The sequence below is a fragment of the Ambystoma mexicanum genome, chromosome 11, assembly GCF_040938575.1.
Source record: "Ambystoma mexicanum isolate Mex_15411 chromosome 11, UKY_AmexF1_1, whole genome shotgun sequence".
NCBI classification, from domain to species: Eukaryota; Metazoa; Chordata; class Amphibia; order Caudata; family Ambystomatidae; genus Ambystoma; species Ambystoma mexicanum.
The window spans coordinates 862476836-862504700 of NC_090934.1; the positions used below are offsets into that span (position 1 = coordinate 862476836).

The 27865-nt window shown below is 46.3% G+C and overlaps 1 protein-coding gene across 1 annotated transcript in view; it reads left to right on the forward strand.

Moving 5' to 3' along the window:
- Positions 1 to 27865, forward strand: part of LOC138503842 (fatty acid desaturase 2-like) — a 237818-nt gene that overhangs the window by 129676 nt on the left and 80277 nt on the right. Inside the window, exons 9-11 of the mRNA XM_069623892.1 lie at positions 454 to 550; positions 21795 to 21874; positions 22097 to 22222. Of these exons, the coding sequence (XP_069479993.1) occupies positions 454 to 550; positions 21795 to 21874; positions 22097 to 22222 (303 nt within the window). The remainder of the gene's footprint in view (positions 1 to 453; positions 551 to 21794; positions 21875 to 22096; positions 22223 to 27865) is intronic.

Sequence of the window (27865 nt, forward strand, 5' to 3'; positions counted from 1 at the left end):
TTCGGCTTTACTGAGTTGAGGCGCATCATGGGTTTGTTGGTGATATTACCGCCAGGATGATCACCGTTACTGACATTCGTTCCAGCAAACACACTGATAGGATATCGAGTGGGATAAAGCCGGTGTTAGTCCCCATATCTGGAGTCAATGGAACTGTATGGAAATATTGTTGGATTGACCGTGACCGGTAATTTAGCTGCAGATAATCCAGTATTTTTGAAGGAGGATTTACTTCCAGCCACAGGCTGGAGGTAACTCCTCCACATCACCTCCAATCTCGGTGTCGGCAGTGTGGGAAAGTTACTGCCATTTTACCCACACCACCAAATTCATGAGGATGATAGACTGGGCAGGTACCTCTCATCAATGCCGCTTCTGTTTCTTGTGTATTGCTGCGTAGCTGGTGGCCTCGCGCCTTGGGCTGCTCCATCTTATTCTTGGTTCCTTTTCCAGGTTTGTGGAATCTCACTGGTTTGTCTGGGTGACGCAGATGAATCACATCCCGATGGAGATCGACAATGAGAAATACAGAGACTGGCTGAGCGGACAGGTAAAGACAGTGGCCATCAACCGCCTGACTCATTCAACAGTAGCGCATTCAAACCACTAAAACAGAAGAGACCAATTACAGCGTAAGGAGGGCATTCAGCAAATATCCCTCGATACTGCAGGACTAGTCTCTTAGATCAGCCAGCGGGTAGTGTGGTGGTGTGAGTGCAGAATGCGGGTGTTGGCAAGGGCTTAGTGGTATTCAGTTGTTGGGTAAGAGGGGAGCTGAGGTAGCCTTAGCAGTGTTGCAGCTAGGGTTTCTTGCAAAAGTAAATCTAAATCTTATGTCTTTGGGCACATTGTATGGGTGCCATGCAAGCTATGGAGGTGTTATGCTGGATGCAGTGCAAGACAAAAAGGGGATACACAGATTGCTATGCATGCCAAAGGGGAGATATGCATGATGCCATGCAAGCCAAAGGGGAGACACACAAGATGCAGTGCAAGCCAAGGGGGTGATATACAGGAAGCTGTTCAAACCAAGAAGGGGCATGTAGGATTCTATGCAAGCCAGGGGGGTGTACATGATGCTATGTATGCCAAAGGGGAGATATACTGAATGCTGTGCAAGCCAAGGGGGTGATATACAGGATGCCGTGCAAGCCAAGGAGGGGTATACAAGATGCTATGCAAGCCAAGGGGGTGGGGGATGTACAGGATGCTATGCAAGCCAAACGGGAGATACACAAGGTGCTGTGCAAGCCAAGGGGGTGATATACAGGAAGCTCTTCAAACCAAGAAGGAGGCATGTAGGATTCTATGCAAGCCAGGGGGGTGTACAACCAAGAAGGGGGCATGTAGGATTCTATGCAAGCCAGAGGGGTGTACATGATGCTATGTATGCTAAAGGGGAGATATACAGAATGCTGTGCAAGCCAAGGGGGTGATATACAGGAAGCCATGCAAGCCAAGGAGGGGTATACAGGATGCTATGCAAGCCAAGGGGGGGGGGGTGGCTGATGTACAGGATGCTATGAAGGCCAACCTGAGATATACAGGATGCTGTGCACAGGTGACCCAAAGCAACAGGAATATTAAGGAAGAATCGTGTGACTGTGCACTCATTTTGCTGGTCAGGTTCACAGCAAAGCCACTCATAGACAGTGCTATGGTGATGTACCCGGCCAGGCTACTGATGAGCACTAGGGACTTAAGGGGTGTAACGACAACATGGGTTCACATCTGTGAAGCGTCAGGGGTCATCTGTCATTCTTTAACCCTTTAAGTGCCAAGGACGAGTATGCCCATCCTTTTTGCATAGACTTCCATAATAGCCTGGCACTTTAAAGAATCACAAACAGTTGCAAAGGGCTGGGTCATTATTCACCCAAAGATTTACAAAGAAGAGACCTGACACATTTTAAAAGCCCTTGGGTGCACTGTAATAATGCAGAGTTTAAGGGACAACTTTGTATTCTTATTACTATTAGTACACTTATTAAGCACAGACCCAGCTTCGGGAAGCAACGTAGTGCTTTACCAGGGTTCTACGTTTATTCATAGACACCATTTTAAATGTGTGCTATTTGTTCATGCACTGTTGGTCAATAGCATTTCGACCAGTATTTTATTTTTAGGATTACTCTCTTACTCCCCCGTCTATCCCAGATCCACCCCCCGCATTCCCTACTCCCCATCTACTCCGCTTTTACTTCTCTACCCCCACCCCCACAAACACATTTACATATATACATAAATGTATATTAAATTGGTCGATTTCAACCAAAAGTGCACAAAGTGCACACTTTTAAACCATTGTCTACAAATAGATGTCTTACGTTTAGAAAGTCATAGGGCGGAGGACACAGTAAGGAAAGCAGAGAACCTAGGGAGTGGGGAGCTAACAATGAGAGGGCAAGCAATTTGGCAGCAAGAGATCTACATGCAATCTGGGGAGGAAACAGGGGGGAGGCGGAGCAGATCACCCAGTCTCAGATTCAGTGGAGAGCAGAGGATGTGTGGATGTAGGAGTTAGGGAGGAGCAATTTCGTAGAGAGGTGGGTATTGTGCGCCTTCCTGAAATGTAGAAGTGAGGGGCAAGTTGGTGTTGACAGGGAGGAGGTTCCAGAGTCTGGGGGCAGGGACAGAGAAGGCCTGTCTTCTGGTTCTTTCCTTCATGTCCCAGTCTGCACATGTCCTCACTTCCGGTGGATCGTAGGCCTCTGTAGATGCTATGTTTTTCACTGAGGTGGCTTAGGGACTTCAGGATGACAGCCTTGTAGTTGGTGCAGCAGGATGTGACGATGATATGCGCTTGCAGCGGGAGCCAGTGCAGTTCAATAGGGTCAAGTTATGTGGTCGAATTGGCATAGTTCTTTGATGAGCTGAGCAGCCCAAGAACTGCAAGAGGTTTTTGGTGTGCCATTCTCCCGCTATTCATTTTTACAAGAATCCGCTAAAATGTGCATTTTTGGACACCCTTGGCCTGGTTTGTCAAGAAAGGGGTCTGTTTTAGACACACAGCTTTAAACAGGAGCTTGGAATGTTTCATAAAAACTATTTTTTTGCAAGAAACACCAGTAAATCTGCGGTGTTCTTTTTGAAGCGTTATGCAAAATGGCACTAATTTAAAAACAGTCCATAGGTAATTGGAATTATTGTAAATATGTTGTCACAGTTCTGTCTATAATACTCATCTATCAACCACACGCCTCGTATTCACATCATCTCCTTCCAAATGGCAAGCATGGCTTCTTCCTAAATAAGGAAGGAGGTTCAACATTGATAGAATGTCCTCCTCAATGCCTGGCTGACCCGAGCATGCTCATGTGTGGCCATGTCCAGACAACAATGTTTGCTGATAGTGTGCAAGTTCCTCCCTCAGGCGGCCTTCCAGGCCTGCGGGAGAGAAGTGTTCATGAACACGGCACAAGTTGTTGGCTTGCCTCTCATGGAACACACTGTTACACTTTCTAGCGATGCTCCTTTAGCCTTTCATCTAGCAAAACATTATCACTTGTACTTCTCCATATGCCTGAATTATTTCTAGCGATGCTCCTTTAGGCTTTCATCTAGCAAAACATTATCACTTGTACTTCTCCATATGCCTGAATTATTTCTAGTGATGGTCCTTTAGGCTTTCAGCTAGCAAAACATTATCACTTGTACTTCACCATATGCCTGAATTATTTCTAGCGATGGTCCTTTAGGCTTTCAGCTAGCAAAACATTATCACTTGTACTTCTCCATATGCCTGAATTATTTCTAGCGATGCTCCTTTAGGCTTTCATCTAGCAAAACATTATCACTTGTACTTCTCCATATGCCTGAATTATTTTGTCCATTCCAAATATAATTACAGCTCCCTGTCAGCATCTACAGCACTATATTCTGGGGCGGGCTTGCAGGTCTTTTACATAATATGGGTAATCAGATACTTCGATTTAAGACAAAACTTGAAAACACTTTTGGAATGAAACTAGTATTAGCCCGCGGCAATAACTTATTTTTGGAAAACTTCAACAAAAAGGCTCCTGAGTTCATAAAGCCTGCATTTCTAAAACCTTTAACATACTTTTCTTGGCATAAATTGTAGATTACACAAATACATGGGTTTAGATTGATGACTCATCAATCTTGACAACACTAAATTGAAATCCATTGCTGGAGCTGGTTTAGAAACAGTGGCCAAAATGTGGCATCCCAAGAAGACCTTGATCAGTGGCTGTGAAGAAGGATGTGTGTGTCCTGGACATGTTCTAGTTTTATTGCCAGTATGTGAACTCTTATTGACAAATATTGTAGACTTGATTAAGGAACCACCACCAGCTATTCAAATCTTCATAACAATGTCAATGAATAGGACGTATGCCAGAAGCTACAATCTGATAACAGAACTTCTTCCAATTCTTTCCGTAGCAGAACTTTTGGCTACAGCCCTAGTATGCGCGATAACATCCGCACACCTCAGAGACAGATTAAGATGGCCAAACTCTAAGACTTCGGGAGTCACAGTGCCGGATTGCGTGTCTCATTACAGGTATGGCGGCAACAGTAAAATTAAATAGTATTTTAAATACTTCCAATTTTTAAAATACTGCCTAATTATAGGTGTGGATAACATTGGACATTTACTGTGTGGGGTACGTAAAAAATACCCTTGCATTACTTCATGCGTACCTCATGCTGTAAATATTCCATGAGTTCCCAGCCTTTATTGAGAGGGTGATTCAAAAATAAGGAGGTGTTGCAAATGCCACTTATTTTTACCATCATCATCAACATAGTTTTTTTTAAATTTCACATCCATACAGCCAATCAATAATTAATTCACCGTAAACAATAGATCTATCTAAAACAATTATACATACAAGATAAAAAAACAATATACATAATCCAGTGGTGTATATATCTAAGAGAACAATTGAAAGTGAAACAACCTTTCTTAAGGTGACAAATGATTATAAATTCCTACCAAACACATTGATTAGCTTAATAATCTTCAATAAATATTTCTTATATTGGCCTTTATCATCAAATGAATACATCCTTAAGTCAATGCAAACAGCAATAGCCTAAAGTGTATAATAATCACGTACCATATCATAGAACAAGCGAATTCCATGCAAAGCTAATATGGTAAGAAGGGAAACCATTATTTTAGTACATCTTATTTTTACCAGTACCAACATACCTGTAATGCGGCCCTTTAGTGTTAACGGATTGGGATGCATGCATTTTCTTTCTCTCTGGGCAAAAGCTTCAGATGATGAGGCAACAGGAGCAGTGTGATCTTTTTGTACCATGTTTTCCTCGCCCACAGTAAGGCCTCTAGGACCTGGTCTTTCAAGATAAAATCTTAATAGGAATAGAGAATTTGACATGACCAATTAATCAAATTTAAAGGTGCTTCACCCATTGTGCCCTGCACCCATTTGTCTGTCAGGGATTGCTAGTCTTTCATTAAGCAAGCAAGTCTTTCTCACACCAAGGTGCTACGGAAGGGGAGGGAATGATGAAAGTAAGGCTAGTTTTGTTAATCTTATAAGAATGGTGGATGGAGTGAAATGGAGGCCTGGCCCAGATAGACCTGTTGCTGACTAGTAAGGAGCAAACTGATACCTTTGATAAGGAACAGATGCGCCTCAGCTTTGATGAAAATATGTATTGTAGAATGATGTCATACATGCAATGCCCCAATTCTATGGCTGTGTCTGTTTGTTTCATCTGCAAGCAGGATGTAATCTCTCATTTTGCTAAACAATTGAGATCCATCAAAGAGCAAATGTAATATCTTTATTTACACTTCCAATCCGAACCCTGACTGCTTCAACTATGACCGCCTCTGAGTACCAAGCCACTTGTTATGGGTCTGAAATTAGCACCAGCCGGTACCCAAGTAGACCTAATTGTTTTATAGGATGTCAAAACAGCTTTCTCAAAAGGTTCCTCTGTCTGTATTTGCTTATCCTCAGGTGGAAACATGGATAAGGAGTGCCCTGTGCACCACAAATCCCTTTTATAGAGGAACAAAATATAGGTCATACTGGTCTCACTACCAAAGAAATTGATTTGATGATATGCCCACTGAACATATCAAGCTTTCTGGTCTCCTTTACCAGCAGAAGTGTTCACTCGCCCAGCTGAAAGCAATTTTGATTCAACACAGGTAGATGTCATGTAGCAAGACCATATTTGCACTCACGAGGAAGATACCTTTGTATAAGTATGTGCATTATATATAATAATAAGAATGTGTATGTCTGCAAGCAAAAAAAGGGATGGTAGAGGCCAATTCTGGGTCCCAGCTGCAATCTGCTCAACAGTCCGAAGATATTCTCCTCTTAGTGTGCTTTCATGACTCAGCAATCTTCAGGGAGGCTGATTGGTTTCAGGTGTTCAGGGTTGAATCCCTCTGGGAAGTACCAGTCTGTAGCAGCAAGGAATTCTGGTATCTGTAGTATGTATATTTACACACAAACACTAGCAGGTGTACCTTTTTACACTGTCTACACCATGGAACCTACCCGCATACAACATTTCTGGTTTGTAGCATGTTGGGAAGCATGCTGAACATTTCAAAGAGACACACACACACATATCCAAGCATTGCAGACCGCAAAAATTAGACAAATATATATTTGATACTTTTTACATTGTCTACATCATGGTACCTACCCACATGCCAACTTTTAGGTTTGTTTCATGTTGAGAAGTATGTTGAACATTTTGAACAGACACCAACACATACCCACACATTTCCCTTTTGTATACTAGCAGAAGTACCCGTTCTCTGAACAGGTCCTGTAGACAGAAATGACAACACTGATCCTGTAGGTCGCTGTTCCGATTCGCTTATTGCTTCATGTGCTTGGCACTGCACTGAGAATGGGTGCATGTGGCTGGCTGACATACTCTGTAACAGAAGCTGGGGGAGGTGAGAGTTTGTGTGCTGCTGCATAATGGGTCCTTCTGTGCTCTCTCCCCACCTGTCGTCTCACCCTGGCGTGCTGCAGTACATTGCATGCATTGCAGTTCAAATATCCTAGGGCCTGGATCTCGAGTTTTGTTCCTTGTGTTGAAACCGGTCCTTCTACAACCACATTGATGTTTCGCCGATTTCAAGCAACTGTCTCATGTGTGAAGGTGCTGAAATCCAGGGAAAGGGGTGGGATGTCCAAATGTCATGTAGCTAGTAATGTCCGCAGGGTCCTAACAGGTAACTATGTAAACTTTGGTGCAGATTGGTGAAACGGTGTGGAATTATATAAGGAACAATGCTTCGCCAAGCCACAAACCCACAAACACATTTTGACTTGTGCTGTAATCCGGTGAACGGGGTGGGGTGTCCAAATGTCATGTAGCCAGTAATGCCCGGAGGGTCCTAGCAGGTAACTATGCAACATTTGGTGCAGATTGGTGAAACAGTGTGGAATTGTATAAGGAACAATTCTTCACCACAAATCCCGCCACAAACAAACACATTTTGACTTATAGATAGATAGATAGATAGATAGATAGATAGATAGATAGATAGATAGATAGATAGATAGATAGATAGATAGATAGATAGATAGAGATTTGCTTCAAAACTTGGAGGACTTTCCCAAAAATGGTGACTCCTTTGACTGGAACGTGAACATAATGTCATTGTGGTTTACATACAAACATACACAATAATAAATTATATGCACATGTCACATGTAGCTGTCCTAGCCAGGGTGAACAGTGCATTTAGCCGCAATGTGTTTTACAAAATGAAGAGTTGAGTCTGAATGATTTAAAGATGAACTATACCAGAACTAAGGAGCTGGTGACCAGGGAAGGGTGCAACAACTTTGAAAGGGTGCTGTGAGAACACTGATTGGACAAGGCGGGGGAATATACTTTCCATGCCTTTCCAATGGATGTTACCCCTGCTGCCTAAATGTACAAAGAATCCAGGCATGTTCCTTCCCCTTGCCCTCAAAGAATCCAGGCTTGTTCCTTCCCCTTGCCCTCAAAGAATCCAGGCATGTTCCTTCCCCTTGCCCTCAAAGAATCCAGGCATGTTCCTTCCCCTTGCCCTGAACAAGTGTAACCCCAACTGAGGGGAGTTAAAATCTATCGAATTGCTGAAGGCATATAAGGGTCTGTTACCGTCCCTCCTATTTGGTTATTACATATTTTTTTATGTTAAAACTCTTTTTATTTGCATTTTCATATAAACAGTGTAACATCCATAAACTTCAATTGATTGTGTTTTTCTTTTTTGGGATATGTATGCTCTTTGCTCTTTTGTCGTATGGATGCCATGTATTGATAGTGCTAAAAGAGGAGTTCATAAATAAATCCTGGGCTCAATCTGCATGGCATACTAAGTGTTACAAGACACGGAAAAGGAGCCTTCCGGGAGGAATGGATCTCCGCCTAGACACGAGGAATTAACATAAATTAAAGCATTTGAAGAAATAAATAGTCTCCATCTTGATTTCAGGACAGGTAACTAAGGATTGGTTATACTAGTCTGCCAAGAGAGAAATGTATACCTCCACATTTTCCCTAGGGAGATGCCCCCCCGCAGCTATACCTTTTGGAAACACTGGCTCTATGAAAATGTGTTTTAAATGAAATGAAAATAGAACAGAATCACTGCCATGGTCGAGCTATAACAGAATGCCGGGGTCAGATGGACAACTGCAAGAGTTTTTTTTTTTATAAATACAGCGTTCAGCTCACTCTGTCCTGCTTATTTACAACTCTGTCCAATCACATCATCTTTAGGGCTAACAGGCCGGTTCAGGGTCTAGTTATTCAGGTAGTGATCCCAAAGTTACGCCAATTTCTCTGCTGAACGCAGATGTTCTGGCATCATTTTCTGTGATCTGTTTACATAGAACTATGCTCAAGCTTAAACATAAGAATATGCTCAACCTTAAGCATAAGAACAAGGCTGGATATATGAAAGGTCATTCCGGGGCTGATAAAATGAGGGAACTGTTGAGTGTGTTCCTCTCACGGGGGAACCTCTCTGTCCCGCTTGCTGCAATAGGTGTCGATGTGGAAAAAGCATCTGGCAGAGAGGACCAGTAACTTTGGGTCGAATGGCGTGATCTCAGAGGAGTTTCTCCTATGCAGGGTGAATGGGCAGGGAGACCCAAAATCTCCCTATTTGTTCAACCTGGCAAAAGAGCCTCTGCTATCAACATGTAGAGACAATCCAAAAATCCAGTGGATACAAACTGGTCATGTGTCATTGAAAGTGCTGACCTGTGCTGTCGGTTTCTTAGTACACCTATCAAACCTGCAGTCCTCTGTCTCCAATCTATTTTCCATTTGAGCGGTTTTGGACAATATCATGTTCTAAAGTAAACATCTCTAAGACCTATATACTGCCTACCATGGTAACGTGTATGCCAAAAGACATTATTCATGTGTTAGGATGTTTGATGGCTAAAGGAGACTACAAGGTCCCGGTCTGGATAAATATGTACCGGCACTAGAATTTTTCTAGACCGGGGAAACACAAATTTGCCGGTAGGGGCAGTAAACTATCGGCAGGCCGGACCTGGCAGGAGTTAAGGCCCCTACTGGCAAATAATTGCCAGAATCACCAGCATCCCTACTCTTGGTTCTGGTAATTCCAGCAATCCCATCCCATGGAGTCCTATCATGGAATGCAAATGTACCGGCATGTCCACCACCCAAAATATCCCGGTAATACAGGGAAATCAGGTGGCAGAGATGGTAAGGTAGTTTTGCCGGTATCCTGCCAGTAATTTAGGAGGGTTACTAGCGAACCTATAATGTGGGCCTTTGACTTATTTAAGGATTAAGGTTCTGAGTAATCCTAAGAAAGCACTCTAACACAATGTAGAGAAACATGCATCCAAGGTAAGCTGTCAGACAAGGGTGGAAGTGTCAAATGATCGTCCTTTCCAAATTACTTCAGTACACAGAATGCTGCCCCTGCCCCAAAAAAGAAAGAACATTATCCTAATAGATACAAGTTGCTTACTGTAGTGACTACTGTACTCCTAGTCCAAAGCTTGTTTCCCGTAGGAATGTGTCTTTGGGAGGCTACCATAGCTGCTCTAGCCCTTGACTGGGCATGTGTTTGGTGGAGGCAGATTTTGAGCATGTATGCCTCCAGAGGGCCTGAGACCCCTCACCTGGGTATGGGAACTTGGAAAGCCCTGGCTGCCATTGACATTACAGCATAGGAAAAGAAGAGATCATCTGAGGACCAATCCAATTTAGTGTGTTCAAGAAAGAAGTTCAGAGCTTTAGTCGCACAGAGACAGCGGAACACCCTCTCTACCCCTGCCTGTGGATCCGAAAAGAAGGTGGAGAGAAAATTCTTTTGGTCAATGTGAGATTCCGAGACCACCATGGGCACAAAGGAAGGGTGCGTTTGCAGCGCTACCTTGGCTTTATGAAACATAAGAAAGGGTTGCACAAGTAAATGCCACTAAGAAAACTGTTTTCAAGACACACAACACTAATCTATCAACCTCAAAAGGTTTGTATGCAATGACAGAAAGGACTTAATGAAGATCCCAGTGGGGTGTGGAACCCTAGTCGGAAGGTGGCCTTTGATACGTTTGTTGATGTGTCCCTTAATCACCTCCGGCTCAGAAACACTTGCATGATCCCAGCCTAATCCCTGAATTTGCCAAATGAGACACGAAAGAAAGCAGATCGTCCAGTGAGGTGGTTGTACATCTCTGTCTGCGCGCCAGTAACAAGACAAGATATAACTTTTCTGCTGTCCTCAGTCTGAAGATTGTGTCTAGATTCTTGGGCCCCGTCAGGTGTTCCTGGCCTCCTCGAGGACACGTGGCTGTAATGGAATTCCCATCTTTTCCTGTCTAGGGGACCCAACCATCCCCAAAACCCTGTGTCTCAGCTAGAAATGCAACCGCAACTTCCAGTTCCAAAAAGTGCACGACACATGGAATCCTTTCATGGAAGCATCTAATAGATTATTCTAATCACCATCACCTTGGACAATTTCCACATCTGTATCCTGACCCGGAATCCCTTGCTTTTGGAGAGGACATGTCATTAATACTGTATTTGCTATAGAAAACACTAAAGTACTAGTAAAAGAACTAACATACAGTTCATACAAGATAAACATAAAAACATTTTCCAAATGTATAACATTTTCATTAAAATTATCTTTTTTTCCAAAAAAAGAAAATATATTACTATTCCCTCCTCTTTTTCCCATCCTGATTAAAAAGAGGAGAGTATACTCGCAATCTCATTAAAATCCCAAACTTAAATCAATCACTTCATCCTAAAAGGCCCTTATTCACTAGTTTCAATCTTAGCAGCCAAACCCTATGAATATAACGGGCCACTGCAGTATGCAGTTCATTAGAGAATCTACAAAAAGAGCTTTGGCAAGTTGTGCAGACCATCCACAGTTCTCATGTAATCTAATTCCCAGATAATCATAAAATATTGTCTGTTCTATTTTACATTCTTTTACAAAGATATCGAATTTGTTATCTTTTGCGAACTGTGGCTTAAACACCATTGTATTTGTTTTATCAGTATTCAAGTGCCGTCCAGGAGTCTCACAATTATCAAAAAATATATTCAATGTCGCCCTTAATCCCTATGGTGTGGTAAACAGTATCACTGCATCATCAGCGTAATATAGAGCCAAATAGCAGCCCTGGCCCATCTTAGGGCAGTCCCTACAGCCCTCGGATAGTACCTTGATAATTTCTTCAATGTATGTATTAAAAAAGAAGACTTGCAAGGACACAGCCTATTCTCACCCCTTTGCCACTGTAAATGGCGTGGTTAGTTCACCAGCTGGTGCAAAACGTATGGCTGCATAGTTGTCAGTATACAGCGGCCTAATAGCAGAGATCAATTTAAAGGGAACCCCCCTTTCTCTCATGATCTGCCATAGTGATTCCCTTGAGATACTGTTGAATGCTGTCCTGAGATCCACAAAAACACTACAATTTCCTTTTCAAAAACACAGTGTACTTCTGGATCAACAGGAACAGCCGGAACCTTTGGTCGGCAGCACTATTATGTTTGCGGAACCCTGCCGGTAGATCACTTATAATGGCATTTTCTTCTACCCAAGATTGAAGGGGAGACAAGACGGCCTTGGCATACACTTTCCTCACCCTATCCAAAAGGGAAATAGGCCGGTAGTTGGCGAGTTCCTCCCACCTTTTTTGTAAATTGGCCCAACTACCACATTTCTCCAGGAGGATGGCCCTATACCCAATCTAGTACAGAGTTCAAGACTTTACACAATATTGGAGCCCATACCATTACATCTTCTTTATAGAAAACAAGTGGAATCCCATTCGTCCCAGAGGCTTTCCTGCTCTTTTGGCTTACAATAGCCCTCTGGACATACCCTATGTTAAAAGAGAGAATCTTATTGCGAGATTTATGCACCCACTTTGGACAGTCAACTACCAACGTGGGGCTGTCCCAAGCAACATCCTGTTCGTCCCACAAACCCTCCAATTCCTTTAGGGGTTCTATATGCATATTCTGGTCTCCTGCAAAAAATATGCAGGTTTCCTGATAATTCAACCCCTTCAGAGAGATTATCAATTCTTGGATCCTTTCTACCACCTATTGTAAAAGTCAAATAAAAGGATCAAATTGTCGTCCCCAGTGCAAATATTGAACTATTGGAGTTCCCCTATAACTGTCATGCCGACAGTCGCTTCCCAATTGAATGTATTTTTTATCAAAATGAGGAGCCCCCCCGCTTGGTGTGCCTTTTATGGCCTTTTCTAGCGGGACATAAAAAGTATGGTACCCCTGAAGGTCTACCTGATCCATGGCCCATTTTTCTTGTAGGACAATCACTTGACACCCCTCAAAAATAAGCCCAGCTTATATCCTCAAGGTTCTTCATGATTCTAGCTATGTTCCGTGAGAGAAAATGACAACCCATATCGGGACTGGAAAGGATGGATCCCTGACCCACCCAGTCAGTCTACTTCTTCCAGATCTCCAGAGAGGAAATGGGGCCACTGTACCTGCCTGAGAGCCCTAGCACTGTACCAAGGATGTTTAAAACCTTGCAAATAGCAGAGACTCGTCCTAAGGGGCGGAGCTAGTTTAGCCCTTGCGGCTGGATTGGGATCTTATAGTAAACTAGGTGTGCAGGAGGCTAAGAATGGTCTGCTGAAGTTAGTAGCTCTTGCGAACCTGGAAAAATACGCCGGAGGAAAATGATAGAACGGGTGCCTTTGTAGTAGTGTGGAACAATCCTTCTGGGTGTCAAACAAACTCTGATGGAGAAGGTCACTTCAGACTGACGGGCAATGAGGTTAGCCTTGAGATATTGGAAGAAGCCTACGGTGGTGTCACAAACCGTGGGAGCTGGCGGTTGTGGCCCCGTTGGCGTATGAGCCGCCATTGAATATGCCGCCACGTTCCCATGCACCGTATTGTGACGGTCTAGCCTTTCGGGTTACGCCGTCGCAAGCCTTTTTCCTTACGTTCAACCCGGAAGCCGACGCGTTGCAACCCTTCGCGTTTAGGCTTTCGGGTTAAAACGCTGTTTATTCCTCGAGCTCTTGCTTGTATTTCCTCCCTGTTTTCGCCCTGCTACAGCTCTGTCCCGCCCTGCTACTGCTCTGTCCTAGTGCTCCCCTCTCTCCTTCTGCCTGCTACCCCATTTTTCTCCGTATTTGCTTACTTGTATTCCTCCAACTTACCTTCCACCGCCTTGTGCACGTTTGCTGGAACGGCCAGGGGTCTCCTACATCGGAACACACGAAATCCGGATCTCCTCTACAATCCACCAAGACAGGGGTTTTTTATGCCGTAAGGCTTTTTCCCCAGACCGGTCTGCTGCGAAAGGAGTGCCCCTCCTGGACCTCCTTTCAAAGGGTCAGGGTGGCTTCCTCTCGCGGCCGTCCTTATCTGCACAGCAAAGAAAAAACTTTGTGGCGAAAGAGGTTCGGAGCAAGACCTGAATCGGAATCAGGTGAGGAGGAGGAGTGGGAGCGGGGTGACCAGGTATTGGAGCCATCACCAACCGGGCCTGATAGATTGCAACGCCAAAGTGTAGCAATCGCCACCCCCGAACAGATCCAAGAACTCGTTACTGCAGTTCAGGCTATGAACGTAGAACTACTGAACGTTAAAGCTGACAACACCGCTCTAAGACAGATGATCGCTACCCGAGAGACTCGTGAGATCGACCTATCCCCTATGACCTTGTCTTCAGGCAAATTTGACGGGAGCCCCAAGAAGGTGAAAGAATTTATGGAAGCATGCTCCATTTATTTCGCATTTCGCCGCCAGACATTTTCTTCTGATCATACCAAGGTCGGATTTATGGTATCCAACATGACGGGAAATGCCCTAGCCTGGGCAACACCGCAAGTCCTAAACAATGATCCCGTCACCCACGATTATGGGGCTTTCTTGAACCGACTTAGACAAACCTTTGAGCAGACCGAAATCACGCATGTAGCAGCCGAAGAACTCCTAGACGTTCAGCAAGGCTCTAGTGATTTACTCACGTACATTTCAACTTTCAAGAGACTTGCCACCGAAGCAGGCTGGCCAGAACGGGCTCAATATACCATATTTCGTCGTGGTCTCAAGGAGGAGATCAAGGACGAACTAGCCCGTATAGCCCGACCTACCACCCTATCGGATTTGATGTCTCTTGTGCTCCAGATTGATTACCGGCTGAATGAACGAAGGGTAGAACAAAGGAAGCATAAGCCCCCCGTGCCCCACACTCCCGGTGCCTCCTCCCTGCCAACATTGCCATCCCGAAGTAAAATGGAAGAACCTATGCAGATAGGGGCGGCCCGAGCGCCCTTGACTTCAGATGAGAGAAGAAGACGGAGAGAGTTGGGCCTCTGTATGTATTGTGGGTCAAATTCTCACCTGCTTCGTAGCTGTCCGGATGTACCCCCTAGGAGACCGGGAAACGATCTACCTCGGAACTAATGGGGACGAGTCTCCGAGGTCTAACTCCTAGTCCCTATGTCACGGTAACCATATCCTCGCCCCCTGACACCATGGACTCGCGTCTCATGGTGGTGGCTATCCGACTGGAAACTCCAACCTCAGTACTCCATACCATGGCCCTTTTGGATAGCGGTGCTGCAGGAATTTGTATGGACACCCAGTGGGCGCACCAACAAGGGCTCACCCTGCTGAAGCGGGAAGACATCCAAAAAGTGGAAGGTGTAGACGGATCACCCTTGTCTTCAGGTCCCATAACCCACTCTACTGAACTTCTCAAGGTACTTATACTTCAACACATGGAACAATTACAGTTTGATCTTATCCGGGCAGCCCATTTCCCCATCATCCTGGGTATCCCCTGGTTTAGGAAACACAATCCAGCCATCGATTGGACCCGGAACACTATGGCCTTTGAGTCTGAATACTGTAGACAAAGTTGTTTGTCGCGGATACGTAAAGAGACTGTGCAGATCCTGACTCCCGAACGCAAAGAAGTATGTGACATTTGTAGTATACCCCCTGACTTGGCTGACTTCCGGGAAGTCTTTAGTGATAATCCAATTCTGGAATTACCCCCTCATCGTCCGGAGGATTGTGCCATAGAGTTGGTACCAGATGCCTTAGTGCCTTTCGGGTGCATGTTTCCGTTATCCATCACAGAAAAGAAGGTCCTACGCACCTACCTGGATTCCCATCTAACCAATGGGCTCATCCAGCCTTCAAGATCCCCAGCTGGAGCCCCTCTTTTTTTCATACCGAAACGTGATTCATCTGAGCTACGGCCTTGTATCGATTATAGGGGCCTTAATAGGGTCACCGTTCGTGATCGCTATCCTATGCCCCTGATCTCCGACATTTTGGAGGCCGTTCAAGGAGCTACCATCTTTTCGAAATTAGATCTACGTAGTGCCTATCATCTTCTACACATAAGAGCAGGGGATGAATGGAAAACCGCATTCAGAACTCCTTTTGGTTTGTTTGAGTACAAGGTCATGCCATTCGGGTTAGTCAACGCCCCGGCAATTTTTCAACGGTTTATGGACCGCCTGTTTTCTGATCTGTTGTATGTGAACACTATTGTCTACCTCGATGACATCTTGGTATTTTCGTCTTCTCCCCAAGAACATGCTCAGCATCTGAAGATTGTTCTCCTTCGTCTTCAATCTCAACACCTCCTGGTCAAACCCGAGAAGTGTGTAGTTAAGACCTCCTCAGTTCCTTACTTAGGTTACATCCTCTCCCAAGAAGGCATATCGATGGATCCTAGGAAGGTGACAGCCATCTTGGAATGGCCCGCTCCATCCTCCCAGAAGGATGTACAAAGGTTTTTGGGTCTGGCTAATTTTTACGGGAAATTCATCAGACAATTTTCCCGAATTGTTCTACCTATCACAGCTTTACTCAAGAAAGAGGCCAGAAACTTTGTCTGGACTGACCAAGCCAACCAAGCTTTCCAGAGTTTAAAAGAGATGTTCTGTACTGCTCCTGTCCTGCATCAGCCAGACCAGACCCGACCTTTTATAGTTGAAGCTGATGCCTCTGCAAGTGCTTTGGGAGCCGTACTCTTACAATCTAAGGACGGAGAAGAACACCCTGTGGCCTATCTCTCCAAGACCCTGTCAGCAAGCCAAAGAAATTACTCCGTAATTGAAAAGGAATTGTGGGCCCTTAAGACTGCGTGTGAAGAATGGAGACATCTGTTCCAAGGAAGTGCCCATCCGGTTATACTGCGCACTGACCATAAGAACTTGCAGGTGCTCAGGAACATGGAATGTGTCAATTCCAGAAAGGCACGCTGGGCCCATTTTTTCAGCCATTATGATTTCTCCATCACGTACATTCCTGGCACCCAAAACAGTCTAGCAGATGCGTTGTCCAGGCGAGACTCACATGCCACTCAGTTGGCTCTGCCATTAGAGTACATGTTTCCCCGTAATCGGTTGGTGGGGGTTATTGCCTCCTTCCTCCAGGACGTCAGATCTGTTACCACCCCGGAGCTGGAAAATAGGGTGCCCCTCAACCTGCGACGACGGGTTAGATGGTCTAAGGGTCTTTTATTCATTGACCGGAGGCTATGCATCCCTTCCAAGCCTTTACAACAAGGGATCCTGAAATGGGGTCATGACCACGTTACTTCTGGGCATAGAGGCATACGTGGTACTTTTGACTTGATATCCCGTTCTTTCTTCTGGCCCTCTCTCACTCAAGACGTTAAAAGGTATTGCCGCACCTGTCAGGTTTGTGCCAAGAGTAAAAATCCCACTCATAAACCTTACGGCTTGCTTGTGCAAACAGAGGCACCTGTTCGCCCCTGGTCTCAGATTTCGACAGACTTCATAGTCGACTTACCTCCGTCCCAAGGGTTCTCTTGTTTGATGGTTACGGTGGATTCTTTCTCGAAACTGGCTCACTTCACTCCGCTTCCAGGTGTCCCATCCGCATCGGAGATGGCAGAGGTATTTCTCAAGGAGATATTTAGGTTACACGGTTTGCCTGATAAAATAATATCCGATCGAGGTAGCCAGTTTACTTCCCGTTTCTGGGGGGCCTTATGTCAGCGGTTAGGTATCGAGCGGGCACTCTCCTCTGGTTTCCACCCTCAAACTAATGGCCAAACCGAAAGACTCAATGCCTCCCTTGAGCAATATCTTAGGTGTTATACCAATAGCTTGCAGGACAACTGGGTTGCCTTATTATCGACAGCAGAATTCGCATATAACAATGCCATACATACTGCCACGGGCCTTAGCCCTTTTTTCTGCACTTACGGAATGCATCCTCGTGGCATTCTTCCTGTTTGTAATCCCCCTTCCACCATCCCTACCATAGAATCCACTTTGGCAGACATAGCCTTAGCCCACAAGGTTGCTCAGCAGAACTTACTTTTGTCCAGAAGGAGATACAAGGGACAGGCTGATCGATCTCAAACTCCCTGTCCCGATTGGAAGGAAGGGGATCGGGTATGGCTATCTACTAAGTTCCTACCTCGGTGGCTCCATCCATCCAAATTATCTCCAAGGTATTTGGGACCTTTCAAGATTTCTAGGAGGGTTAACCCCGTGTCATATAAATTGCTGCTTCCCAAGAGTATGCATCGCATACACCCGGTTTTTCATTCCTCCCTCCTTCGACCGGTGGATCCAGACACCCCTTCTATCAGTAAGAAAGGGATACCGGATTTTGTGCCATCCTCCCCAGAGGAGTATGAGGTATCGGCCATAGTAGATTCCAGATACAGAAGGGGCCGGCTGGAGTATTTAGTATCCTGGAAAGGTTATCCTCGTTCCGAGGATTCCTGGGAGCCTGTCTCCCACATTCATGCCCCTATTCTCACCCGACGTTTCCATAGACTCCATCCGGGTAAACCTGGTGGTATTGGTATGGGAGGGGGGTATACTGTCACAAACCGTGGGAGCTGGCGGTTGTGGCCCCGTTGGCATATGAGCCGCCATTGAATATGCCGCCACGTTCCCATGCACCGTATTGTGACGGTCTAGCCTTTCGGGTTATGCCGTCGCAAGCCTTTTTCCTTACGTTCAACCCGGAAGCCGACGCGTTGCAACCCTTCGCGTTTAGGCTTTCGGGTTAACACGCTGTTTATTCCTCGAGCTCTTGCTTGTATTTCCTCCCTGTTTTCGCCCTGCTACAGCTCTGTCCCGCCCTGCTACTGCTCTGTCCGAGTGCTCCCCTCTCTCCTTCTGCCTGCTACCCCATTTTTCTCCGTATTTGCTTACTTGTATTCCTCCAACTTACCTTCCACCGCCTTGTGCACGTTTGCTGGAACGACCAGGGGTCTCCTACATCGGAACACACGAAATCCGGATCTCCTCTACAATCCACCAAGACAGGGGTTTTTTATGCTGTAAGGCTTTTTCCCCGGACCGGTCTGCTGCGAAAGGAGTGCTCCTCCTGGACCTCCTTTCAAAGGGTCAGGGTGGCTTCCTCTCGCGGCCGTCCTTATCTGCACAGCAAAGAAAAAACTTTGTGGCGAAAGAGGTTCGGAGCAAGACCTGAATCGGAATCAGGTGAGGAGGAGGAGTGGGAGCGGGGTGACCAGGTATTGGAGCCATCACCAACCGGGCCTGATAGGTGGACACATGCCTGCAGGATATGAGGACTATATTTGGAACGAAAAAGAATTTCCGTCAACATTGTGGTTTGCTGCACACTTCTGACTTGCTATGTTCTTCATTTAAGAATGTATGTTCATCTAATAGGCTGTGTAAAAAGTTGAAACATGAGGTGTGGTTTGCCTTAAATGAAGAATCTTTCAAAACCCTCTCGCTCTCCTCTATCCCTTCCTCCGCCGTTCCTTCATTGCCCTCTGCCGTTCCCTGGAACCTCCCTTTTGGGGCGACTACCATATAGAGGTAGGGAGCCAGAGGAGGTTCAAGACAACTGCCTGGCTCTGGCTTGGCTTGAGTGCCTTTGTGAAACGCAAAGCCAACTCAAGCATCACCTCATCTCTTTGTTACATTCCCAGCAGGGCAAACCAAAGTGAAACTGCCAGTCGGTGACAGTTAAAAGAACTGTATGCTATCATCCACTTGAACAGAGCATACTAACTTACCTCTTGCCAGCCATTGTATGTTGGTTCAAAACTAAGGATGCAAAGCGAGCACATGTAGTCTGAAGCCTACAAAAATGCAAACCGTGCACCCTCAAAACCTGGACTCACGGCCAAGCTTCCCCACTTGAGCAATCTGTTCATTCATGGGCAAATCACTCAGTTTAAATGAGTCTCATTTCCTTTGTTTATAATAATTGGGACCACTAAGAAATGATTGTTATGTGTGCACTATAGAAGTCTCAATAATATATGTTTTTTTTCTCCAACGATAACAAAAGATTGATCATTTAAATAGTGCACACCATTGGCTGAATTGTCCCTTGTTCATTGCTCTGTCACTTGTGAGCTACAGTTCTCCCCTAATGGAAAAGTGAAAAAAATGATGTACTACAGTGTTTGGTTGGAAAGAGGAATTACCTGGGGCCTTGTCCTTGACTCTGTTAGGAGTCCACCAGCTGAATTATTTTATCTCCTTGCCTTGTGCTCTGGCCATGGTGCCTCCACCTACTACCAATATTGTGCATGGGCCGGCAGAAGATCACATGGGTCTTTAGCATGCTGGATGCTTGCCTAGATCTCAGGCTTGCCACCAGCCACACACTGCTTTAGTTTTTCTCCGCACTCTCCCACCATCCCGGACATGTGGCTGCTGTCTGGTGCTCACACTTGTGCCTGCTGAGGGACATAAACCTGCTAGCAGCTCTGCACAAGAACAAGTTGCACGTCTGTGTTAAGCAATGACTACAAGCATATGACTGCATCAGGCAATTTTGTAATTGTGTGTCTTAGTCTGAACAGTAGAGTTGTAAAACCACAGCAGAATTATTTAGGCTAGAAATACTTTGCATTCTGGTACTTGCAGTGTTCCATTCTCTTCCTGCTTAGCATAAGATTTTATATATCTGTCCAGTTGGTTTATAATATTTTGCATGCTTTTTAAGAGATAGTATTGTTTATCCCCTTAAAAAGGATATATCAAAACAAATGTATTCCGGCTAGCGCTGAGAGAATATCTGGTCAAGTGTCTAAAGTGCAGACTGAACTCCACTACCATCTTACCCTCTTAAAGAAAGTGTGTGATCAGGGGCAATCATTTCACTGTGGTATATCTTCAAACACTGGAATGCTAGGTATGGGTTTTTCCGCTATGGTCGAATGGAGGCAGGCCATCAGGAATGGGCTATGATTTGTGGGGGGCCGGGGGTAAGCAGACAGAAGAGCCAGGTATGCATCTTTTGCCAGTGTTGCTCATAATTGGTGCATAGAGCTGAGCCAACGCCACTGGCTAGGCTCTAGCTTGGCTCTACCCACGGGTTATGCGACTCCCTCACCTCTACTCCTTTATCAGTACTCTCACCTGTCCCTAATTATATGTTCCTGAAGTTGCAATTGTGTTGCTCGTGCTCATGAATTATTTCAAATGGTGTAACTGCATTCTATTTATTCAGGGTGGAGCTTGGGTGGCTACTTGCATGTATGTTCATTAGATTCAATCGAGTTACAACTAATTCAATTTAAGTGAGAAGTGTTTCACTAAAATCTGTAGGGTAATGAGAATAGCCCTTTCCAGTACCTCTTCTTACTTTGCTGAGCCTGACAGCATCTGCTGGCGCAAATCAGTGCTTAAAGGATTGGGATGTTGGATGACGCCTTGGATGTACTGCTCGACCCCACTGCTCTCTAAGATTTTCTTGCTGTGATGAGGAAGTGCAGGTGTATTGAAGAAAGAATCTGCAGGCAAAATTGGAAATTGATCAAGTTATTTTTAATGATCATAAGTAGTTGCTTTGACTCTTTAATTATGTATGGTATGGCTTGATCATGTTTTAGTTTTTAATGTACAGATGCTTGATAAATAAATATTTAAACATAAAACTTTTCTCAGCTGAGTGTGTGATGTGGCTTTGTCTGTCAATAAAGTGGGGGTGTTCTCAATCACTGTAGACTCGTGCTCCATGGACCGCTCCCCCTCGGGGTGCAGAGGCTTAGTTGCAGACTGCAGAGAGGGGGGTGCAGCAGATGGCTCCCTTGGGCAGGAGGGGATTCTGCAGGACAGGGAACTGAGCTGCGGGGCAATGGTGGAGTTGTTGGAGTGGCCTTGCATGGTCTGAGGGCACTAAACCGTTTAGAATGGGCGTACAGCTCGGTGGGTGGAGGAAGTGTGTTCATGTTGACTCAATTGTGAGATAGTAAACTAGAACATGCAAAGTATTGCTTCTTGTGGTGGCAATACTCAGTGTAATCCTCAACTTGCTTGCATTTACAGTTGGCTGCCACCTGCAACATCGAGCCGTCCTTCTTCAACGACTGGTTCAGTGGACACCTCAACTTCCAGATCGAACATCAGTGAGTATCCTTTCTAGCGACTCCTTCTTGACTTTCTCCTCGTCCTCTCTCTGACATCACTTCCGTATCCGGCCCCTCTTCCTCTTTCCACCCTTCTCCTCCCCATTTACCTAATTCTCTTCCCCACTCTGGATTACTTTATCAATTTCCTTATACCCCATTTCCATACACCCAATGATGAGGATATTGGGAATGTCTCACAGTCTCCCCTCCTTATCCTAGCCTCTTCCCGACGATGCCAAGGCACAACTACTACAAGATTGCGCCGCTGGTGAGATCGCTTTGCAGCAAGTACGATGTGCACTACGAGGAGAAGCCTCTGTTCAGGGCATTCCAAGATGTAGTCAGGTAAGTCACATCCTAATGCATAGGATATTGTTTGCAATGTTCCATGTCTTACTAATAGAACACACGATTCCAGAAACGATGGTTATCACAGCATAGCAGCGACAGCACTCGACCATTGGGCCCCCTGCGCATTGGACTGTTACAGCATTACAATGTTCTCAAATATCTTTCCATATTCCCCTCCCTCAGAGTTCTAGGCTGAGCTGGGGTCCTGACTGTGCCCTGCCCCCAGAATAATGTATTCCTTCTAAGGAGCACCCACTCTTTCACTCTACCCAGGTCACCTGACCTCTTGCAAATCCCTTGTTCCTCAAGTCTCATGACCTCGCACACATTACTGGGGCCTGGTCATGTGCCCTCCTACCGTTTACTGGTACCCAGGGTTCATGGCCTCACAGGCATTATCTTGTTCCCAAACCTTGTGACGGCTTACACATGTACTTGTTCCAAGGTCTCCCCCCCTCTTACCCCTTTACTTGTGCGCCCGCATCACATGACCCCTTATGCTATAATTAACATTCCCCTTATGTCCCAAGTCCTCTCAGCGGTCTTCTACCCCAGAGGGCAGTTACTTTAACTTCTGACTGCACAGTACCCTTGTGGGCCCCAACAATACTTTTTGCCATGGGTGCATCCTTTAGCTTTGCTGCAATGATTCTGTAGGGAATAGGACAAAATACACAAAAAACATCTTATTTAACACCTTCAGTTTGTGGATGGGTGTGTGACAGCATTCCCCGCCCCCAACCCCAACCACCGCCCTCAGCGTGAACCAGAGGATGTTTATTGTGCATGCACTGCTTCTAAAACAGGCGCTACGCTGCCCTTTCCGGATGTTGTCATCCACTTTCCCTTGGGGCCCTACTTCCGGAAATATGGTGGGGTTAGGACTTCCTGAATCAGCGGCGTTGGTTGCTGCTAAGAGCGACAGCTGCCTATGCCTCCCGCTGGTTGGTAAAGCCACAGCATTTCCATTGCTGCTCACAGATCAGTCAATGCACCCTCACACAGCATTTCCATCGCTTGCTTGGTGGGCCCACTCTTGCTTTGGACGCATCTTGTTAGGGGGTGACGGCCTGCTAGAGCGGACCACGCTCAGCACAACACAGCTTTCCCCAGTCATCCGCGCACACACGGGAATAACGGGGCACAGGCGGAGGACGGTGTAGAACCTTCTTTATTACTGGACACATGTAAACTACTTTTCCCCTACCCCAGTCCTGCCCCATCCCTAGCCCAACGTCACTTCCCTCCCAACCAGGGCCCCAACATGGGGCCACCCACATAATGATGTGGGCAACAAGTGGAATGCATTCCTTGTGATGGAATGGTGGCATTCTCTGCTGGTGGTTATCATAGTGCCCGTTCTGCTGGTCACGACAAGCCATTCCAATGCAAATGTTGGGTCTTCTTTTCTCACTTGTGGTTGGTGTACCACTACTTGATCTCCCGGCTCAATGTCACATTCCGTTGCCCCTCGCTGCGCATCAGCTCTCTCTTTCATTCTCTCTTTCTATTCTTGATCCCGAGCCTTGGCCTGCTGTTCCTGAGGTGTCGTGTGAGGCAGGGCAGGGAATTTAGGGAGTCTCGTTCTGATGACTTCCCGAAACATGAGGTCATATGGGTTGATGCCGGGGGTGCTGTGCAGCGTATGTCAATATTCCCGGATGAGTTGGTATAGTGCCTGTTCCAGCGGTTTGTTGACCAGGTTGGCTGTTTCCAGGGTCCGTTTGATGTTGGCCATGAACCGTTCCAGAACACCATTGGCTTGGGGACATCATGGGGTTATCTTGAGATGTTGGACCCCATGTAGCGTGTGAAATTGTCGAAGTCCTGGCTCATGAACAGGTGCCCATTGCCTAACTTCATTATATTCGGTATTCCGTAGGTCGACAAAATTCGGTCTAGTGCTGGGATGACGTTCGTCGCCGCCATAGAGTCAATCAGTTGGGCATCCGGGAAGCAGGAGTTTTCATCAATCAGCACCAGGACATACATCCCATTGCGCAGTGGTCCAAAGAAATCTATGGCCACTTTTTCCCAGACACCTTCTGGGAGAGGGGACATATGTAGTGGGTGGGGTGCGGCGGCAGTCCCACCAGCGCGCATGTGTTGCATCTGCCGACAATTTCTTCCACTAGGGCGTCCAACTTGGGGAACCACATTTTCTGACGCAGAAGGCGTTTCGTGGACACCATACCCCGGTGGCCTTTATGCGCCAGCCTGACCGTCTGTTCTCGCAGCGTGGATGGGTTAACGACTTTGCAGCCCTTCAAGACAATGTGGTTGTCCACCACCGTCATTTCGTCTTTCACCAGTTCGAGGGACTTAATGTCTTCCTTCACAGAGTCTGCTTCCTGTCTGGCTTGGTTTTTGGCATGGGCTGCTCTGCCAGTCCTAATGCATTGAGTCACTATCGCCAAGGCCGGATCTTTTTCCGACTCCCACCTCAATGTGGCCTAATCTACTGGTAAGCGTTGCAGGTGGTGAATGACTGGTGACCTACTACTCTGCCTGATCGCCACTGTTGTGTGTATACTTTCAAAGATGATTAATATTGTGTTATTTACTACCCTTAAGGTCAATTGTTAGGCTATCATACCTGTTAAACTACTGTTATAGCTTAGCCCACTTGTATTCTCTCACCTTATATCATTACGAGACCTGCTTACGAGACCTGCTTACAGTTTAAATTTACCACCCAACTGAACGACCAGAATGTTGTTGGTTTCCACTTGTTACCTTTAATTGTATCCTGTATTAACAATTTGTCACGCATTATTGCTTTATGATCTGGTTCTGTGATTGTGATTCCAGTCCCTTCTTCCATCCCTAGCATAGTGTCTCCGACACCTACGCTTGGTCCATAGAACCTAGCATTAAACAGCCCTCCACTTCAGACCTTATGGCCAACATGCGAGCTATCACTCTCATTATGACTACATTACTACCACTCCTTAACTCCATTGCAACCTTGAACTACCTTCCCTATTGCGCTACTAGCCAAAAACCTAGACTGAACACTGCAGACGCTGCGAGCTCCGTGACATCTGCCAACCTCCTCCTAACATCCAAAGAGCTCCCCCAGCCTTAACAAGAAATAACCGGCTGATCACCATGGAATATATACTCCCTCTACTCCAGCCTATCACTAACCCTCCCGAGATCTTAGAAACAGATCCATCCAAACTGGTGGACTCATACAAGGCTCACTGACGAGGCCCAAGCAGGCCGAAACATGTGTCTGCGGTTGCTGTTGGTACTCTTGTTCAGAAGAGAATTGCCAGGCATTTCGGTGCTGGACTGCCCCTTGGCAGGACAAAGACTGATATGTAGTGGACATTTCTCTTCTGTGAAAGGATGGTGAGCCAAAGACTCTGGTTGAGACTCTAACACGGGATATAGGCCAGTAGTAGAGAAACTCCCAGAACCCCCCCCCTTGTTTTTGCATAATCCTGCAGGTACCTTGACCTTGAGCAGTAATTTGCCAGACGCAGGAATGACTGTAGCTCCAAGACGTTTTGGAGTGGCTGGGCCGTGTTCAGCGCTGCCACTTTGTCAGTGCCCAGCCCCATGCCTTTCTCAGAGAATATGTGTCCAAAGAATCTGAGGGAGCCTTTCCTGAACTCACATTTCGCCCTGTTGAGTGTTAGCCCTGCTGCTTCTAGTGCTTAGCAGACCTTGTGTAGGGCGGCGTCATGTTCCTCTTTGGTCTTGCCAAAGACTAGCACGTCGCCTGAGTAGTTCAGGCAGTTGGGGACATGGCGGATGACTTTATGTATTTCTTCTTCTCTACCGCAGACAAGATGCCGAAGCTGAGCCTTTTGTATTGAAAGAGGCCCATATGTGTGACAAAAGTGGTGCTATACCTTGACTTCAGTCCTATCTCGATCTGGTGGTACCCTTTTGTAAGGTCCTGCTTAGAGAAGAATCTGGCACCATGCAGTAGGTGTATCATGTCTGTTATCCTGGGCGCCTGGTGCTGTTCCCTTTCTATCGCCTCATTCGCCCTCCTCATGTCTACACATAGTCGGATGGAGCCATCCGGAGATTTCTTCAGGGCGGGTACTATGGGGTATACACATGGGGTGGGCCCTGTTGCAGGCTCGATTACATGTTGCTTTAAGAGCTTGTTGATCTCCTCCTCCACCTGTCTTTGGATATTGATGGGTAAGCCCCTGTAGTGTTGTGCAATGGGCTTGACCTCCGGCTTGATGTGGAGCTGGACGTTGAGATTTCTCATCTTGCCCAGCCCTTTGAATAGGTTGGGAATGCAGCTTCGATGTCCTCAGGTCTTGCGAAGTACTTATGTGCCATCAGCTGGTATAGAATGTGCACAAGCCCCATGTCCGCTGCCGTTTTAAAGCTGAGTAGGCAGCCATTGTTGACTTCCGTCTTGAGGACGTACAGCTGGAGTTTTGCCGTGTGAGACTTGTGCGTGCACACAGCCGAGATGATGCCTTTGCAGGGAAGTGGCGTGGTGCAGCCGTAGTGGTATATATCAACGGTGGCCTTTCCAAGCTTCGGTGCATTCGGGAGGGTGGTATATGCCTCTTCAGTGAAATGTTAACCATGGCTCTGGTGTCTATCAGGAAGTCCAGCGTCGTGCCATTCACTTGGAGGGCAAGACCTGGACTGTGTTGGGTCGTGGTGTTGTTGTTTAAGGCCCAGACATATCCTACTTCCTTTGGTCTTCACTCGATGATGGGGAGTCGCTGCTGGATGGCGACCGCATTTCAAGGTAGCAGACGTAGCATCTGTGGCTGCTCTGTCTGGGACCTTCAGTCGGCCTGTACACCTCTTGAGCATACGATCTTCTGCTGTCCCGTTCTTCATGGCGTTGTCATCTGGTTTCTGGGTCCCGGCCACCCTCTTGAGGGCTTGACAGTGTTGTCCACCTGCGTTCCTGCATGCTCCTCCGGCTGCATGGGGGATCAGGGGCATTTTTGCAGACAGCCCTGAATTGGTCATTGCCTCCACATGCGGCACATTTCTGTCCGAGGGCCGGACAGTCACCTGTGTGCAGGTATTCATAACCACACCTGTAGCACGTGGCGTCCGTGCGTCTGGGCGGTATGTTTGGGGTGGTGAAGAGTTTGTTGATGGCATCCAGTTCTGGTTCTTCGGCTGTAGCGTGACTTTGCCCAGGCTGTCTAACTCAACCGCTGCTTCCATGGGAGCCAGTGCTAGGATTTCTTCCAGCGACTGCTATTTCTGCAGAAGCTTATTTCGAAACGACTGGGAGTTACACCCAGCTATTAACTGAGATCGTAGGGCTTCCTCGTTGGAGTATCGATGGAACTTGCAGTGTTTTAGTTTGATGCACAGCCGCATTACATAGTTGTCGAGGGATTCCCCTTTGTCTTGGCGTGTGGTGTGAAAGAGATGCATTTCATAGTCAACGTTGGTATGGGGCATAAAGTATTCTGACAATATGATGTGTAAGTCATGGTAAGAGGCGGTGTTGAGGTTGACAAGTTCCCTTGCGATGTCTCTAACTGCGGGTGCAACGGCCATGGATAGCGTGTTTTGAGCCGAATGTCTTCATTGAGGCCTATGGCCCCCACATAAAACCTGAAGTCACGTAGCCATGTAGACCATATGGGGCCCAGATTGCTGGTGTCATGCACGTCAAACACATGG